The following is an 18,578-nucleotide window of genomic DNA, read 5'->3' on the forward strand; positions in this document are numbered from 1 at the left end:
AGGCAGGAGCTTTTCTGGACTAACTTCCTTATTTTGAGTAACTCTCTCTAATTTAGCCCAAGGTTATCCCAAGGGTCTGGTACCTCAGAGCTGGCAGTCCAGGACTGTCCTCTTGGGACCCTAAAGGTCTTAGAGTGCTTCTTCCAAAGTCTTGTAAGAGTTTTCTATTGAAATTTTCATTTCTGCTTTTAGCTGAGATAGCTCTGATTTTCAGTGCTGCAGTTTGTTGCAGCTGTTTAGTCAGTGGAGCTGTCTCAGTTCTCAGTTCACTACCTCAGCTGTACAGTTCTATGCAAAGTGATTTGATAAATCTTTAGCGTATGTAGTAACATACAACAATAATGCAGTTCTGTTCCTCCATTACTCTGTGATTAGTGCTTACATCTCTACATTAATCCAATCTTTCCTCTTCAAACCAAACCTGCCTCTTTGAGGAAATTGTCTAATTTTCTATTTCAGTTGCCTGAAATAAAACCAGTGTTCTATTCAACATCACAACCTGGGAGTCAGAAAAAAAAATCGGTTTCTTGTGAAAAAAAGTTAAGTGATCCAGCAGCAAATTGGAAAAATGACCTGTCCTTGTGTTACAGAAGCAGTTTATAATTTGTATGAAATCTCTGACTTGGCATTCTTGACTATTCTGCCTCTTGTAGGTAGCTACATTGGCTGAAGGCAAGGAGTGGTCCATTGAAACTTCTCCTGCCAGGAACTGGACCCCACCTCAGCCTAAAATGTCTCTGTCTTCTGCTCACCGGTACGTGCCCTGCTTACCCTGCTACTGTTGGTACAGGTACAGCATCAGATACAGACACAGCATCAAAACCTGATGGTTTCATATCTGCTGGGTTTACCCTGTTGCTGCTGGTATCTGAACAAGCTGAAGTTATGGAGTATGAGGTAACAGGACTTTGTTTGTGTAATAATTCTCACCCCCTGCACCTAAACCATGGCAGAGAGAATTGAGAGCAGGGAAGAAGCCGTGCTTGTTTTATCCTGACTTGCAGTGCACCTGAAATTAGACATTTGTGTCACTCACAGGTAGTGACACACCTTAACTGTGGTGCTGTGCCAGTTTGGGATTGGATGCCAGGGAAAAAGAAACAGACTTTTCCCTTCTGCTGCTAATTACCAGGGGAGCATCTGTACCACAGCAATTCTGTTGTTCTGCTTTTGCATGTAGTGTTTGTTATTGTGGGCACTAAAGATCCTAGTTAACTGCAAAAGCAGTTGTAAATCAAAGGAACAAGAGCTTCATGCCTTTTAGTGGTTGCATTAGAGTTCTCTTCTTGATAGATGAAATAAATAATCAATTTCTAACCTGTATTATGGTGATATACATCAAGCTGTACTGCTGAGCTGGTGGGTTTTGCTTAACATGGCTGTGATTCTTCAATGTTTTATTTCAGTTCTGCTGGACAATCTCAGACTGCAACTGCCTCTTCTGACAAGGCTTTTGAAGACTGGTTAAATGATGATGTCAGCTCTTACCAAGGGTAATGCAATATTTACTGACTTTCTGAGTGCCTCTCCCTTTAGCGTAACAAAATATTTGAAGCATTGAAGAAAAAGTTTGTAACTCCAAATGTTATTGTGGTGGGTCCCAAACCAGGGAATTCTGATTGTATGTTGTACCTTACAGTGATTTGAGTTAAACAGAGGCATTTATAAAGCTTCTTTCATTCCTTTTCTTATTTTCATGTGTCACTTTATTAGGATTTACTCAACTTTCTGATGTCACTGATTTGTTAAACCTGGAGAATCATTAAGACCACATTAGCTTGCACAGAGGAAATTATATTGTCCTAGGATTCCTCAGTGGATCCTTGGTGTTTTTATGAAGTGAGTAGTTTTGTATTTTGGGTGCTGGGTGCTACAGGACTTTCTTTTCCAGGTGCAAAAACAATTGTCATCCTTCCATGCTTTTCAGTTCTTGTTTAATGTTTTTAATGGCTGCATGCTGATACAAGAACTGTTTATTCCTTTTCCCTGTGGCAGTGGCCAGGAGAATCGCTATGTGGGCTTTGGGAACACAGTAAACCCTCCAAAAAAAGAGGATGACTTCCTGAATAATGCCATGTCCTCATTGTACTCGGTAAGGAATTGCTTGGAACTTTCTGAATTACTGTTCTCTTCTGGTTTAGCCCCTGGTATGGGAGAATATGAATGGAGAGGAGAAACTAAAGACTGCAGGTGGATATGGAGAGATGCAGAGTATTGGTTGTATTCTCAAAGAGTGAAGATGATACTGGTGGACTTTAACAGGCAAAATGGAGAAACTTGAGCAGAACTAAGAATTATGTCTGGTATCAGTTCATAGAAATAAGTGAGGATATAGCAATGGATTAAGAAATAATAATCAAGGGGGCTGAAGGTAAAAAATGTAATTACCTGTAAAGAATATCTCTAAATCTGTTAACCATCTTAGGGATGTTCAGAGGAAAACAACTGAAATGTGTGTTTATGTGGGTGCCAGAAGCCCTGAGCAGTGATGAAAACATTTGAAATACTTATGACAGGGTGTGAAGAGATAACAGCATATGGCTGAACAGTTGTCGTGATTCAAGTAGAGATAGTGAAAGATGCATTGTTGAAATAAAATGGGAATAAAGTCAGAGGCAGTCAGGGCCATACTGCTGCTTTGATAGGCTCAAAGTCACAGTGCTGAACATTGTTTGGAGTTTGGAATCATTTAGAAATACAGTAAGGTGTTCTACCAAGGTTAGTGGCCAACAGCCCTCTGTAAAGCCTTACTACCTAAATACTCACACCAAGTTCCACGGTTTATTTAAAAATAAATAAATGAATAATTTCACTAGAACTTACTAGAGAAAGGTAATGCCTGAGCCTTTGAACAGATTGGTCACCATATTCCAGGTGATCCCACAGGCTGCTTAGTATAGATCAGCTAAATATTTTCTAGGTATCTCACACTTCTAGGCCAGAGAGTTCAGATTAGAAATCACATCTGCAGTGTACTGCAGGTGAGCTAAGACAGCCAAGGAGAGGCAGCACTGTTCCTGTTCCTGGGAGCCGTTCTTTGAGTGCAGGATCTCCCTGAATGTTCTGGCTGGAATGCCCTCGTGTGAGCACAGACACACATTGCAGTGTGTCCTGAAGCTCTGTATTTCTGGGAGGCTGAGTTCCTTGCATGAGTGTTCATCCTGGAGAGGAAAACAATTTGTCTTCCACTGCATGGGATGATTTTTCCCCACACTTGTAGCCATTTTTAGCAGAGTAGCATCTGAAACACTGGCTTGTTCAAATTCACACAAATACTGGAAGTTCATCACTATATTTCAGTTAAATGAGAGGCTCTAATTTTTCTCTCAGTAGCAGGACAAGCTGTATTAGACCATTTTGACTTCAGCTAATTTGTTTTAATGCAAATTAAGTTATTTGCTGTTATTATTCAATGTAACTCATGACTTTCTTGCTTTCTCTAAAGGGATGGAGCAGTTTTACAACTGGAGCAAGCAAAATTGCCTCAGCTGCTAAAGAGGGTGTAAGTAAATAAAATGTGGTTTAGTTAGCAGTGGAATGCCAGAGGTGGTATTAGGGGTATTCTCTTTTCACTGTGAAATTCTGCCAAAGCTCCATTACCTTGGAGAGGATCATGCAGCATTTCTAAATGCATGTCTTTAAAAATCAAAGGGTTTATTCCAGGTAAACCTGCTTGTATTTGCTTCTCTTCACAGGCTACCAGATTTGGATCTCAAGCAAGTCAAAAGGTGATTATAGATTTAGCTCTTACTCCATCTAATTGTCTTTAAGTGCCATGTGTGTGCCTGCACCAATTGACTTAGATTTGATCATCAGCAGACCAGTGTGCTTTTCCTTCTTAGTGCACAGTAGTGTTTAGTTCTAGCTTTTAATTCCATGGGAATTGCAATCAGCTGCAGTGATCAAATTAAGCAAGAGATAAACAGGGATACTCCACTCTTTGTTCTTGTTTGATGTGTTGGAGAGGCTGCAGAGCTTGCAAACTTAACATACTCCTGGTTTACTTCTGTGAATCTTAAATGTGGTCCAGATTGAAGCGGTTTTCTTTAGTGATGCAATACAATGCAAGCCAGCTTCCCATGGCTAAAGCCTAATAAGATGTTACAAGTGTGAACTGCTCAATATTATTAATAAATCTACTTGCTTGTGTGTGTTTTAAAAAGTAGCAATGACAAAAGGATTTCATTTATCAAACTGGGGTTAAAACAGAGATAGTCAGACCTGATTACACAGAGCTCTGAGATATGCAACATCTGTCTGCAAGGACAAGTTTTAAATTCAAATGTAAAAGTGATAAAAGAATGTGGTTCTTAATTTGTCCAGTTCTGAGTGAGATGCAGATATATATAGGTGTTCAGAGAGGTCTATGCACTGGGATATTAATCCTTCAAATGGCCAGACTTGGGCATGTTTGCAACAAAAATGTCTTGTTAAAGCACCCAAACTTCCTACTTCAAAGCTTTGAAATTGCTTGGCTTAAGAAAAACTAAGTTTTCTACAGGTCTTCCTCTTCACTCCCTCTGGCAGTTCTCCTTTTGTAATAAAAGCTGCTCTTTCTTTAGTATTATTAATAACTATAATATTAAGTTTAAAAGCTCATCACATCTACTGACAAGGACTACAGCAACATGATACTCTGCAATCTAAGCTGTGTTACTAAAGGTTAAATTTTGTTCCTGAAACTTCTGACCCTTTGCAGAACAGATTTAACACATTTTTGATGCACTACATTGGTTAAAAGTTTATATGGGACCCAGTGACCAAACACATTTCACTGTTTCTCTTGTCAGTAGATGTTAAAAGTTGAAAAAGGTTCATGATACTTAACTTGCCTGAAAAAATGCTGCCAATTTTTTGCTAAAAGCTGCTTCTACCTTCCTTGCTCTTTTCTCTTTTGCTCTCTGGGTAAAGTTTTGGGGCTACAAGCAGCAGCCAGAGCCGGTAACACCCTCACATCTGTTCTTGTGCATGGACTCCTTGTCTGTTCGTGCTGAATATGTGCATTTGCTCCTGAGCTGTCTTTTCTTTCTCTGCCTTACATCAAACCTGTTTAGAATAATGTTGTGTGTTTTGTATGGTAACATTTCTTCAAACCTACTTAAAATTTGTGAAGTTGGATAGAGATACCTAAGCTGTGCACTGTCTGAAAGTTGACTGTGCTGCTGTCCACACTCTGATGATTTCAGGATTTCTGTTTGCATGTCTGCCCCAGGAATGTGCCAAGAGCTGGGTGTTGCTGGAAGGCAGACACTTGAATGAGGTGTTTGTTATGGTGGTTAAAGTGCTGTCTTAAATTCAGCAATAGGAAGGAAGGATGAAGGGATTTAGATGAAAATACAGTTATACCCAAATCTTTCATTTCCACATCTACAAAATTATGTGGCTGAGTAAGAGATCAGATAAGAATTCTTCCTAATTCTACCAGTGACTCCACTTGGACACCCAAACTGTTAGTCTGGGTGTGTTACACTCCTTATTACCAAACATAAACACTTTGCTGGGTTCAGTAGACTCCAGAGGGTTTTTCAAAGGTGAGAACACCCCCTTCTTGTTTTTCTTAAACACTTTGTAGCCTCACTTCCAAAGGTAACAATCCCTTTGTGATTTGCATTCATGTTTCTCACTAGGTGGAAGTGGGATTTCCTTTTTCCTTTGCTTCTCAAAGAATTTTTATCCTGTAAAGAGTAGAAGTACTGGAGCTAATGGCTGAGAAAAGGGGAGATCCAGGGAATGCTGTGTCTTAGGGAAGGGCTTCTTACACACCTGGGAGTCTGAGGAGGAAAGATGTTGGAGGTGCTCCATTCCCAGGAAGAACATGAGTGAAGACTCAAGCCCTGAGCAATGGTAGTCAAATATGGACCCTTAGGAAATCAAACTTAATTCTTGGCATATTGGCCCTTTTGGATTAACCAGGAGAATTCTGGAGGCACTCAGTATGATATGGCACTTCTGAAGAAAGTTTAAATCTTTAAAGGCTTATCATAGTAGTAGGGCAAGGAATTATTTCAAACTCTTCTAAACTTGCTGTCCTTGTCAGCTTTGCCTTATGAAAGTAATTTTGTGACTTGGACTGTGGGCTTACATTTTTGTAAGCTGCCTCTGAAGTACAATATCCTTGTGCATCTTGTTCTGGATTGCAACAGATTTCTGCAGTTCATTGTTTTTTCTCCCTGCAAACCTGGAGCTTTAAAGAAAATAACAAAAATCTTCTGTCACAGCTTTGGCTCTTGTGTATTGCTCAGAACTACTAACAGATGATAATTGGAGCACTACAAGAAAGAGACACTGAGGGAAAATCAGCCAAAAAGATCTATTTCTAGGAGTAATTTAATTAGTATGGAAAAATAAGGGGGGATGAGGACAGTTCTTCCAAATATTCAGCTGCAGGCATTAGCAAGGGGCCCATCCTCAAAACTGTTGCTGGTTGCACCATTGCTTCTGCTTCCAGTGCAAGTTCAGACTTTGCTTGGGCTCTGGGCATCTATTGCCATGTGTATCTGATTTTAATTTCTTGTCTTTTAATGTCTTCTGCAGCACTTTGTGTGTGCTTTTCAGCTTTTCATTCTGCTTGTATGAATCGAAGCTAAAGGCTTCCTGTGTTTTTGGAGATACTGCTGAGAAATGAGCCTGCAGAAGTTGGTGGCTGTGGGTTTTTATTGGTTTTTCTTTTAAAGAAATTATAACTGACTTTGTTTTTGTTTTGCTTTTAAATAGGCTTCAGAGTTAGGTCAGACATTAAATGAAAATGTTCTCAAACCTGCACAGGAAAAGGTAACTTTGGATCTAGTACATGGCTTGCAGAAAAATGCTTGTGCTCACTCAAGGAATGGTTCATTCCTGCTGCTCTTTTTGTGAAGGGGAGACATCAAACAACTCCCAAGTTAGGCTCCTATAAGAGAAATGTTAATGAGGGGAAACTCCCTGCACCTGCCTCTCTCATGTCCGCCAGCATCTGTCACATTCTCTCTTGTTAGGTACCATTTTATGGATTTCATGCTTTCAATAATGGAAGATGGAACAAGGGGAAAATGCACCCTAAATGGATATAAAATCAGTTGTTTAAATATATATATTCCTATCTATTAGTAGTTGTATCTTGGAGTGTTAAGTTCCTAGTGTTTTACCTACCTGCCAGCTTTATTTTAATTCAGTCAAACATCTTTAAGCCATTTGAAGAGAATGTTTTAATCATATTGCAAATTGATTCCTCTTCTATTACCTTTATTAATTTACCGTTCTTTACATGGCATTTCAAATCACAGGAGAAGACTCTAATTGGTTTTCTATTCCCTAGAATTATCCACAGCTTATTTCAGAAGGCTTAGATGCATTATTTTCAGGGTTATATTTTAGGGTGCATTTCCTTGAGCTGCTTTTTATTTTGTAGGACAATTTAATGAGAAATTATGCATTTTGTGTTAAAAAAAAAGAGATCCATTTCCCTTAGGATGTTGTGCTGTTAGTTCTAAATAAGTGTTACTTTCTAAAATAATTATTCTCTGTATGGTTATACAAAATCACTTGCTTTGGAACAACTGCCATTTATTAAGTGGTGAAAGGTACCTGTTGTATTGTGTTCCACCAAAATTCAAAGCCCTTTTAATATTTAAGTAAGCATCTATAAAAGATAGAGAATAAAAGGGATCTGCTACATTCGAAACACAGTCTTTATATGCAGTGGAATATATTGATAAAGCTTCATGTTTGCAGATGTTTTTTGTACTTGTGTTTTATTGCTCAGCAGTAGTGTAATGATACCTGAACTGTGTTTAAATGATACCTTTCTCAAACTGGGTGTGATACCTTCCTCAAACTGGGTTTTTAGCCACAGAAAATTCCCACAAACTCAAAGGACTGAGCTTCACTCCACTGTAGATCAACAGGCTTCATATATAATTTTCTTAACTTAGTTTTGACTTAAACCTATTTTGATTCAGTTTGGGGTTGGTTTTTTTGACATTTTAGCTGTTAAGCACAAATGAGGCTGTCTGAAGGTTTCAGTAATACTTTGTTTTATGACTAATTACCAATACTTTGGTCCACATAGGTGAAAGAGGGGAAAATATTTGAGGAGGTCACCACGGGGGTATCACAGTTGGCCAGCAAGGTATGAGGTGGCCTGCCTGGCTTTAAGGAGGCCAAACAAGTCAAGCCAGTCTCCATATTCTCATAAAAATAATACAAAACCCCAGTGTAGCTTTGGTCTGTGCTTGTGTTGAATAGAGAAAGTGGAATTTTCAGTAGTCAGCACTTCTGTTGGGGTGTTTAAAGCTGCACAGGCATGATGGTGTCCTCTTAATAATTTGAATGAGGACATGGGGTGATTATAAACAGCAAAGAAAATGTGTGAGGGAATATGGAGACAGCTTGTCTTCCACTGGTACAGTAAAAGCTGCTAATTCTCTTCACCTTTCTCCTTTGCCTTCCGCTGCTCTCGGTGATGTGGTAAGTGTGCCTGAGGCTGCCAAGCACAGAAATCCTGCACAAACTAACAGCTGCTGGGGTAACTTGCATGGTTTTACCCAGGAGTGTGTCTCTTCTAGCACTGGGAAAGTCAGCACTGGAAACTCTTCCATAGACCAACTCAGTGTCTTAGGTTTTGGTACTGTTTGAATAAAATAAATTATGTTACGTGTTCTGTTTAGAACCTGGAAACTTTCAGGCTGAATTCTGGGATTCATCCTCCCTGTCTCAGAATGGTACCTTCCATGATGTCACTTCTGAAGTTGTATTTCTGATCCAGTTCTAGGACTCAACTTTAGGCCTGTTTTATGTGGGTAGTGAAATAATGCTGAAACAGAGTGAAAGTAGCTGTGTAGAACAGTAGAAATATAAATGCAAGTTGCATTAATCATAGAACATCATTGCTTTCATTAGGTTTCATTTTATGTAAGAACTAATTCCAGTACTTTTGTCAAGGAAGTCTAGGAGAAGATTCAAAAGATGTTACAATTCCCACCTCTTCCAGCAGCACAGTGCTGTCAAATGGATGTTCTTTACATCCACCATGTAACTGCCCATCAGAAACATTAATGAGCTCTGAGTTAAACGTGTTTAATTTGTGGGAACAAGTGGAGGAATTTGTCTGGCTTTTGCTCTTGGACTTGGCAGGGGTGTTGGTTCAGTCCAAATGAATGGAGTGTGTTTTTTTTTCTCTAGGTTCAGGGAGTTGGGAGTAAGGGATGGAGAGATGTCACCACTTTCTTTTCAGGCAAAGCAGATGATAATTCTGACAGGTAATATTTTGTTCTTGCTTTCTATCTCTTTGAACACATAATTTTATCTCCTGTACATTCACTGTAGTATAGTAGTGAAAGGTAATTTTTCAATATTAAGAACTTATTCTGTCTTTGCTGATAGTCCTCCTCTATGTAATAGGGAGGAATTCAATATAATTTTGTTTATAACTGTTTTTAAACTGAGAACAAAGCAGTGCACATATTTTGGTTTAAAATTTACTCCAAATGCACATTCCCTTTCCCTGGGCTTGTTAAATCTCTTAACAAAATCTGTGAATTAGACAACAAGCTTATGTCATATTTAGCTTATTTAGTTCTTCCTTTATCATCAAGGGTTTTTTTAAAGCAAAGAGCAGTAGAAATACAGTTTTCTTTGGGGTCATTTATTTTTACTGTTATGTTTGACATAACTAATTTATTTCTACCTTCCTTTCCCCCCCCATCCCCCAGTAGACCAGCTGAGGGAGACAGCTACCAGAACAGTGGAGGGGAGGGCTACCAGAACAATGCTGTAGATCAAAGCTTCTGGGATACCTTTGGCAACTCAGATGCACCAAAAGCTCATAAATCTCCAAGCAGTGAGAGCTGGACCTATGTGGACAATTCCACAGAGAAGAAGAGCTCGGATAGCTGGGACGTGTGGGGCTCAGGAACGGTCTCCAACAAGAACAGTAACAGCGACAGCTGGGAAAACTGGGAGACCAACTGGGAGAACACAGGAGGGGAGAGCAAGACCAGAAAACCTCCTAAGGCAACAAAAAATGCATGGGATGACTTTTAGAACTCTGTTACCCCTGCTCTGCACAGCTGGGAAAGGGAGGCTGTGCTGGTTGATGGAGGGGAGGAAGTTTTACACACACCTGGAGTATCATGGCTGACCTTTCTGATCTGTTTGTGCTTCCCATTCATTCTCCTTCCTTCTGCCCCGGTATAGGGAAAAAAAAAGTAGCATCTGAATCTTTTCTTTCATAAAGGTGGCTCTCCCTTTTTAAGGATAGTGATAAGTATATTCTCCTTGCACTATTGGAGCTGGCTACAGCAACTTTCTTAACACAAATGTTAATGGAGAGAAATCAGTGCAAGGACACTTCCATGGCACAACCTTGCATGTGTAGGTTCATAGGTGTTCATCCAGTCCTCATCTAATTTGAGATTTGGGGTGTTTAATGCAAACAAAGGACAGGGTGTGACTTGGAAAGACAGCCATTGACTGGGCAAGCTGCAGTTGGATACATTGAGTTCCAATGCCTTATGGATTGCTCTGACTACAGGAGGTCTGGCAATTCTAGATGGTCTTTAACATATTTTTTATTGAAGCTTTGTTTTTAAACATTGTGACATTATTTTTTTTTTAGTAGTTGGAAACTTATTTTTCTCCTTTAGAATTCAGAAGGAATCTAGAGCTAGATAATAATTTGTGTAAACTTAAAGGATTGACCTGAGCTCTCAAGGGATATCCAGAATGACTTTATTTGCCCACCTTACTCAATGGATTGAGTTTGCACTCAACTGTAGTTTCTGATACACAGAAAAGCAAAGCTGTGGTGTTTTCCTTCCTCACCTGTGCCCTTGCTGCAGTTTGAGTGTTTTATATACTCTCTTTTTTCTCTTTCTTCCTTCTACCTGTGTAGTATTTTATAAATGCTGTTAAAAAATTAAGTCTTTCTGCTGCTTATGTCCTTCTGGACATCTGTTTGGCAACCTGGCAGTGAAAAAAATAATTATAAAGAAGATTCCAACAAGAAAGAAATGGGTGGAAAATACAAGAACATTGAGGAAAAAGCCTGGCAGCTAGGCCCTTTCAAGATGAGTAGATGTCTGGATTTAATAGTAAAATTTAATTTAAGCAGATGTTTTCCGAACGGTTCTTTAGTGTGTCAAGCTGTATCTCTGTTTCTGTCATATATTTCTCCACATTTTTTCCTGGATCTTGTTAAGGAACACTATTTTGGAAACATGAGAAACTCTTTGTCAGCATTAAGGACTGGAACAGGAGATTCAGTTATGTGTCAGTTTTGACCCAACAAATCTCTTTGCATGACACAAACCATAACTTCTAGAGAAGAGCTGTGACTTTTAACATCAGAGGTGTCATAGGTATCCCATTTTATTATGGGGGATGGGTTGTGAATGTACCCTCAGCACAAAAACAATCAGCTCACTTGAAAACTCGAATCATGATGTTCTCTGTGGTCTGCTTTTCCAGCATGGGGTTCTTTCTGTGAACCCTGTAGATCCTATTACTTACCTAAAAAGCCTTTTCTTTTAAAAACTGGTTAATTTGTTCAACAACCAACTGAAGTTGTCAAAGTTACCATAAATAACACTCCACTTCTTTTACTCCTCACAGAGGTTTTTGAGCAGATAGTAATATCAGCAGTTTAAAAAGGAAAGAAAATTAATTTCCTCATAAGTAGCAGATTTTAAAGGCTTAAGTCTGACTAAAGTAGCTCTGTTTACAGCCTGAGTTGGTATTTCTATTCCTAGGATCTTTCAGATGGTGAACAGAACATTTTTCCAGTCTTCTCTCACCCTGTTCTGTGAGAGTTGGGATTTCTTTTTTCCCCCCTTGCCTCTCCTGAGAGCGTGGTCTGAAGCTCATGGTCTCTGAGCCTCTGCAGCATCCAGAGCTGCTCAGACCCAAGTGCTGCTCCAGGCTCAGCCATTCCCAAGGTGTCCCTGCTGCCACAGACCCTGTGGAAGTGCCAAAGGCACAAGAGCTCTTGGTTTGCAATGCTGCTCATGGTACCATTGGCAGCAGTTCACATCCTGACTAAAACAAGGATTTTTTTTCTACTTTTTCTCCAGTTCCAAGTATAACTTTGTCATAGCTTAGCTGCATGTCAGACATAACTTTGGTTTTTTATGCTTACACCTCTGTTGCCTCCTTGTCAATGTGTCTGCTCCCCAGTCTGAAGCTGGTTCAGCTTCTTCTGTACAAGTTTATTACAGTTTCTCTTTCATAAACCTCCTGAAATGGCTTGTGCCAGGAGAATCTTTATTTCAGTCCACTCACTCAGTGGTATTGTGATGTGTGTGTGCATGTTCTCCTCAGCTGTGAGCTTTGCCTGGGACAAAAGTGGTTTATTTATGTATCACTTGCAGCCACAATTGGCATGAGCCATTTGTTTGTTCTTCTGATTTGATTTTTGTAGCTTTTGAAACTTCTGTGTTCTAAATCAAACAGCCAGAGCCCTGCTCAAGCAGAAGCTTTGGGTAAGGATTTTTCCTCCAGTTGAGGAGGCAAGGACAGAACAGTTGCCATCTCTCTTTCTGCAGTGTTGTAGGGAAGCAACAAAATGCTACAACTGGCAGAAAGATGTTACTGGAAGATCCAAATAAACCGATACAATGGCAGAAGTTGTAACTGCAGACACAAAATCAGTGTGCCAGCTGGTCAGTTTGATGGGCAAATGGGCATTTTTTAATGACTTGTTTGAGCCTGAATGTGTCATCATGCCTTCCAGAGGAGAGGACAAAACAAAGGCATTTTCTTTTTTTGCACACCAACTGTTTTATTGAATTTTACTTATTTTCAGACTAGGTGGCTGGGAGGTTTCTGCGCTGTGAAGAAAATCCCATCAAGTTGCATGTGTGGAGCAAGTGTTTATGAATCAGACTTTTTTATTTTTTAATTCCTCCTCCTCTCCCCAGATCCTCCCCTTTTGGCCTGATGGGGAGCAGAGGCAGTGAGTGCAGGCTGCTGGAGCTGAGGCTGCCTGGCTGAGGGAGGATCCAGCCATGAATCTGAGCGTGTGGGGTGGCAGGGCCAGGGCCAGGGCACCGTGGGCTCTGCTCCCTCTCATCTCACTCCATGAGTCTCAGGTTTAGGTCATACAAACTGCCAGGAGATGTGCAGGAGGTGAAATTGCTGCACCAATTGGACATTGCAATGGCTGGTTCAAATCCCCTGGGGACCCAGCTTTTATTTCTTTGTATGGCTTCAGCTTTGGAAAATACAGAGCAGCTGGATTCCTGCAGGTGGTCTGATACAAGAAAAATGTCAAATCAAACTAAGTGCCACTTGCAAAACAGTGAAAGTCGGAGAGTGCTCCCAAACATAATCCTGGGAGTTAGGGATTATTTTTAAATGTTTTATTTGTGTATTGAAACCTATTAATAATTAGTACAATTCAAGAAGTGCTTGGCCAGCTCTCCCTCATGGTTGAGACCTCAAGGATAATGCTGCTGCTTTTATTTTCCAGGCCAGACTGTAACATTCCATGGGTTCATAATGTACTTGTCAGTGTAATGGTCTGTGCAATAATTTAACAAGTGTAGATAAAACCTTTGTTTAATCCAGGATACATTTAAAGATACAGTGGTCCTTTTGGAGAGTAGCAGTCCACACAAGTATTTCAGTTCTTAGCTTATTCTGGCTGAAATACTAAATTTCAGTGACCCAGGTAAAAGTTTGAGCAATCAGTGATTTAAACAGAAATCAGGAAACATTTTCATGGCCATTATTAAGAGTTTGATCCTAATGGCTGAGTGGCCTCTAGCTGCAGAACCCTCTTTCATTTCCATGCCAGCAGAAACTTGGTCAGTCTGGAGTACTGTATCTTTAATTTTCCTGCTGTGTTTTTTTGTGAAGTTCACAGGAACGGCAATTTCAGTGAACACTATTCATTGTTCTGTAGAGTGGTTCTGGACTTGAACTGCAGTGTCATCTTTTAAAGAGTATTCTAATAAAGCAAAGAGATCTGGAGCAGAATGGTGGTCAGCCCTTTTTCAGGAGACTTCAGTTAATTTTCAACCCAGGTGCTGCTGTCAGGCATATTCTTCCCTGGCAGTAACAAAGGAGAAGGGAAGCTGCCAACATTAATAGAGCCAAAAACTTCTTTGTATTTCATTGGAGTTTCACAGTCTAACTTCAGACTCTTACTTAGGAGCAGTTTGGAGACATTGTTTGCCTCCTTATTTAAGGAGAACTATAAATAGAAATTAAAGTGCAGATAAATTTATGTACTCTGAAATTTTTATTAGCTGTCTACAGAGGCACTTATTACAGCAGAGAAAGGTAAATTTTAAAGCAGTTTTCCTGCGAGAAGCAAGAGTTAGCTGACAAATCCTTCAGCTGTGGTGGTGTTCCACATTCAGATTCCAGTTTCCTCCATGAGCCAAACAGCCATGTGAGTATTGCAGATGACTGCACTTGGCTTTGTGCAAATTTAAAATATCTTCTGTTATGTTCTTGGTCAGCAGGACTGAATCCTGTTTGCTGTGTGGAGGTAATTTTACTGATTTTTACACCCAAGAAAATGGACATTTGTGTTTGATAACATCACTGCTATTATTCCACAGACAGGCTGTGTCCATTCTTCCTGTAAGGGCTGCTATGTGGGGTGCAAAGTTTTCACATGGGATTACTGGAAGTAAACAGCACATGCTGGTTCTGGAAAGAGGAATTGGGCCCTTTATTCTGACAACATCCAGAGTTAATAACCTAAAACCAAAACACCAAGGAAGCAGTGGTGTGTGTTCTGGATTTCAGACTGAGCACAGTCACTGAGACCAAAGACACAAGGCTTGACCTTGAGGCAGGACAGGTCACTGCTGCATTGCCATGTCCCACTCTGTGCTCTGATCCCAGAGCAGCAGCAAGTCCAGCTGGAGCTTCCTGCCATTGTTGATCTGTGTAGGTGCCCTCCAAGGCAGATGCAGGCTCAGGAGGTGACTCTGGGCTCGCTCACTCCACACAACCAAACACTGGTGCCCTCTGAGGTGTGCAGGCAGGCACTGGGGATGTCCTGCTTTCCCTCCCCATGCTCTCCTCCTGTTCCAGAGTGTTTGTCCACAGCAGCCATCTGCAGCAGGCTTTGGGCTCAGCAGCTTCACCATCACCCCCCAAACTCCACGGGGACCCCCCCTGAGGCTCTGCACCTGCCCAGTGCTTTGGCAGAGGTTTGCAGGATGCAGCCATGGGGTGAAAACTGGACATCCCATGAGCTGTGTTGTCCTGTGGGGAAGCTGTAAAGCCTGCAGCTCTGACAGACCTGCAGTGTGATCATTCCTGGCTGGTCAGTCACTGATTTGCAGGAGGCCAAGAGAGGCTGCCTGGCTGTGTCAGCTCCAGCCATTTGTTCTCTGTCAGCAAGAAGCTGCATCTCCTCAGGAAGGCAGGAAAAGAAGGGGCAGCTCCTCCTCTGAGCAAGGCACTGACGTTTGCTTTAGGTGAGATGAAACCACCCTGGATTTATCCTTAAGTGCTGCTTTGTCTGCAATGTGAATTTCACCACCACTGCCCTGATGGCAACGTTTAAAGTGGCTAAAAACAGAAGAGATGAAAAAAATACTGAAAAGATCTCCTAGGAGAAGCCTCCTTGTACTTGCAGTTGCTGAAATTGAGTGGGAGAGACCGAGTCTCTGGCAGGGCTGGCTGCAAGGACTGCCAAGAACAGTCATATTGTACCTCACCAGGATGATGACTGCTGCTCCAGCAGGAAAATCCAGTGCTATCAGCTCTGCACACTTTGGAAACCAGTTCTTGTTTGTCCCTCTAAGCCCTGCCAAAGTGTGCTCCCTCAGAGAGGCTGCTCAGCGTTGCTGAGGCTGGTGAATTTTGCAATAGATAAATCAGCTTCTGCCAGGAAAGGCAGAAAGCCTGGAGTGTGTCTTTTATGAAAAAAATTCACCACTTCTAATTGAGATTGGTATCAGCAGTTCTGCACTGGATTGCCCATCTTGCCTTCAGCGGAATGGTGTTTTACTACCTAAGGCAAAAACCACTTGTGTATACGTTTTTTCCCCTATGCTGCTAACATGGATGGTTAATATATGTAAATTGATGTGCCAGCCTATATAAAGGCTGTTGTGATCAAGGTCAAACTAGGGATTTTCCTCCTTACAGAACGTCTTCTGTGTGTTGTTGTTTCATTGAAGCTTGATACCGTTCAAGAGGGAATTGCTGTTTTAATTCTGTGTTCACAAATTGCCTATTGACTCCAGCGATCAGCTGTCACCTTTGGGGAGCAGCTCAATGCACTGGACTCGAATTACAAACCTAGTCTGCCCAGACAGGGCTCCACCACTCAGGTCAAGCTGCCCAGTGTTACTACAGGCCTGGCAAGAAGAGATAGAATCTGGAGCTGAGGCTGCTGCAACTCCCTTAAGCTTCTTGCCCACACCAAGGTGTGTCTCTAAGCTGGTCCCAGACCTTGGGAGGGAGCACAAAGCATACCAGAGAGAAATTTGTTGAGGAATGGGGAAGTGGAGGTGACAAAGTTCCATGTCTTGTTGTGTAAGAGCATTTCTTTTGTTGTCATTTTTTCTTTGTTGGTTTTCTTTTTTCCCAATGAAAACTTTTATTAGTTCATAAAGAAGGTGAGTACTTGGTGGTGTTTTCATTGAAGCTGCAGGTCCTGAAGCAATGCAATCAAGGGAGAATTTAATTTTTCAGTGTTGTTTCTTTCTTTCTTTGTTTGTTTGTTTTCTTGTTTGTTTTCCAAGCTGAAGTTCTATTCCTTGTAGTTCTGTTCTGGAGAACCAGGACTGAGCTATATTTGTTTACCATTTTAAGGACAACAAAGATCCCCCTATTTGTTACTTTGAAGCCAACCAAATTATTTTGGCTTCCATTTAATTGCTTCGGGTTAGCAGCCTCTGTTTTCTGTGGAAATATGCAACATATTGCTCAAACATCCCATTTTTTTTTTTCTGGAACAAAATGAAGGACACTCAATGACAGGAGAGCTCCAGCTCAGATTTATAACTGAGTAATGAGAAATTGCTGAATACCATGTTCGTTTTCTGCCACTAGATGGAAATAAATCTTCCACTTTTCTCTGAGAGCACTGCTGTCCACTCCAGCCCAGGAGTGCAGGATTCTCTGGGGTGCAATGTGCTTTCCTGGTGCACAGCAACCTCCAGGCTGGCTTTACTGGCTGCAGGAGCATTCCCTGGCTGCTGTGGATGAAGGATCTCTGTGCAAGATGCCCCCAGAATTGCTGATGTGCTGCTCCAAGTGTTCATGCCAGGTGCCCTCCGGTGTTCGCTGTGGCACAGGCACCAATGAGTTAAGCACACATAGCCCTGGGAGTGGCCTGTGACCTTTACTGGAATAGAAACAGCTTTTCCCAAAGCAGCAGGGAGGGCCTGGCTCCCAAACAATGCTGGGCATCTGCTGCCAGCCCAGCTCTGGGCTCCAGCCCAGGTGAGCACACCTTGCTGGGGACAAGGACTTGCCCCCAGGGAAATGCTCTCTGGCAAGGACAGCTGGCCTGGGGAAGGGATTTTATCAAATCAAGTCAGGGGTTTTATTGTGTTGATGTTGGCAGTGAAATCCTTTTAAAGTTTTTTTAGTTTTTTTTTTTGTTTGTTTAAGCGAAATCAAATTTGGTGTGTGGGGCGAGCAGCGCTGGCTGGCTGCAGCCTGCTGCCATCAGATGTGCAGCTCAGAGCAGGAAAAATCTGCACCTGATCTTGCCAGACTCTGCTCCCCTGCACGGGAGATTTCTCCAGCTCTCTGCTTGAAATGCAGGCCTGACTGCCACTGAGAGGACAAAATTTAGGCAAAGCACTAAGGAAAGTTTTGCTGCCAGTGACAAGGATGGCTGTGACAGCTCCCAGTGTCCTCTGTGCTCACTCCTGGCAAGATTTATAAGCAGCTTTTTTATCTTTTTACAGCTTTTTAAAACAAACTCATCTGATTTCTTCCTGTCTTTTCCTCAGCCCTGCTATGGAAAAAAGGAAACAAACAAACAAAAAATCAAAGAGTACTGCAACTTTTATTTGACGTAACAAAGTTGGGAGCTGAAAACAAAGATATTTGTCTGTACCCAGAGGTGTCTCTATCTTTTCTGAACACTTAATGAGTCAAACTACTTCTTAATCTATTGAAACAGAAAGTTCAGACACTGCAGTTCCTCTGGAGGGGAGACCTAGGTGAAGGGACTCTGCACATCCATTGTAGGTTGGACTCCAAAGCCATGCTGGGGAAAGTACTTTTCATCTGCAGATTGAGCTGATAACTAATTCAATCTAATTAATCCCTCCATGGATGGGAGACATATTTAGGGATTGTTTTTCTGAAATTCTGTCATCTCCAGGATGGAGTTAACAGCAGCTTGCTGGGTGTATTCCCTACATTCCCTTCAAAAAAGGGAACGAAATGCTTTGGGGAAAGCTCAGATCTGCAAAGGACACTGCTGAGGTTAAATAAGAGCTCGGTGCTGTGAGCACAGGGTTTTGCTTGAACATCCCTTTTGTCCTGAATTGGTGAGGTGCTCTTCCCATTAAATGTCAGTGTAAAAAGCCCTGGGGTTGTGACATTCAGAGTGTTCAGCTGAAGGAGAGCAGAAGTTCCTCCAGGCCTGGATCCTTGCTCTGGTATGGACCAGT

At 41.4% G+C, this 18,578-nt stretch overlaps 1 protein-coding gene across 15 annotated transcripts in view; it reads left to right on the forward strand.

Moving 5' to 3' along the window:
- The window catches only part of ARFGAP1 (ADP ribosylation factor GTPase activating protein 1), a 20,297-nt gene extending 6,344 nt beyond the window's left edge, over window positions 1-13,953 (forward strand). Inside the window, exons 6-16 of one of the 15 annotated variants that reach the window (XM_031057965.1) lie at window positions 654-754; window positions 1,407-1,493; window positions 1,996-2,092; window positions 3,446-3,502; window positions 3,696-3,728; window positions 4,912-4,941; window positions 6,715-6,771; window positions 8,048-8,107; window positions 8,907-8,987; window positions 9,160-9,236; window positions 9,693-13,953. In XM_031057965.1, the coding sequence (XP_030913825.1) occupies window positions 654-754; window positions 1,407-1,493; window positions 1,996-2,092; window positions 3,446-3,502; window positions 3,696-3,728; window positions 4,912-4,941; window positions 6,715-6,771; window positions 8,048-8,107; window positions 8,907-8,987; window positions 9,160-9,236; window positions 9,693-10,020 (1,008 nt within the window). In that variant the 3' untranslated portion in view covers window positions 10,021-13,953. Of the gene's footprint in view, window positions 1-653; window positions 755-1,406; window positions 1,494-1,995; window positions 2,093-3,445; window positions 3,503-3,695; window positions 3,729-4,911; window positions 4,942-6,714; window positions 6,772-8,047; window positions 8,108-8,906; window positions 8,988-9,159; window positions 9,237-9,689 lie in introns of all 15 variants that reach the window. The other 14 variants (XM_031057951.1, XM_031057952.1, XM_031057954.1 and 11 more) reach the window with 14 other exon arrangements.
- The last annotated feature ends 4,625 nt before the right edge of the window (window positions 13,954-18,578 follow it).

Source organism: Geospiza fortis, unplaced genomic scaffold, assembly GCF_000277835.1.
Source record: "Geospiza fortis unplaced genomic scaffold, GeoFor_1.0 scaffold188, whole genome shotgun sequence".
Classification (NCBI taxonomy): Eukaryota; Metazoa; Chordata; class Aves; order Passeriformes; family Thraupidae; genus Geospiza; species Geospiza fortis.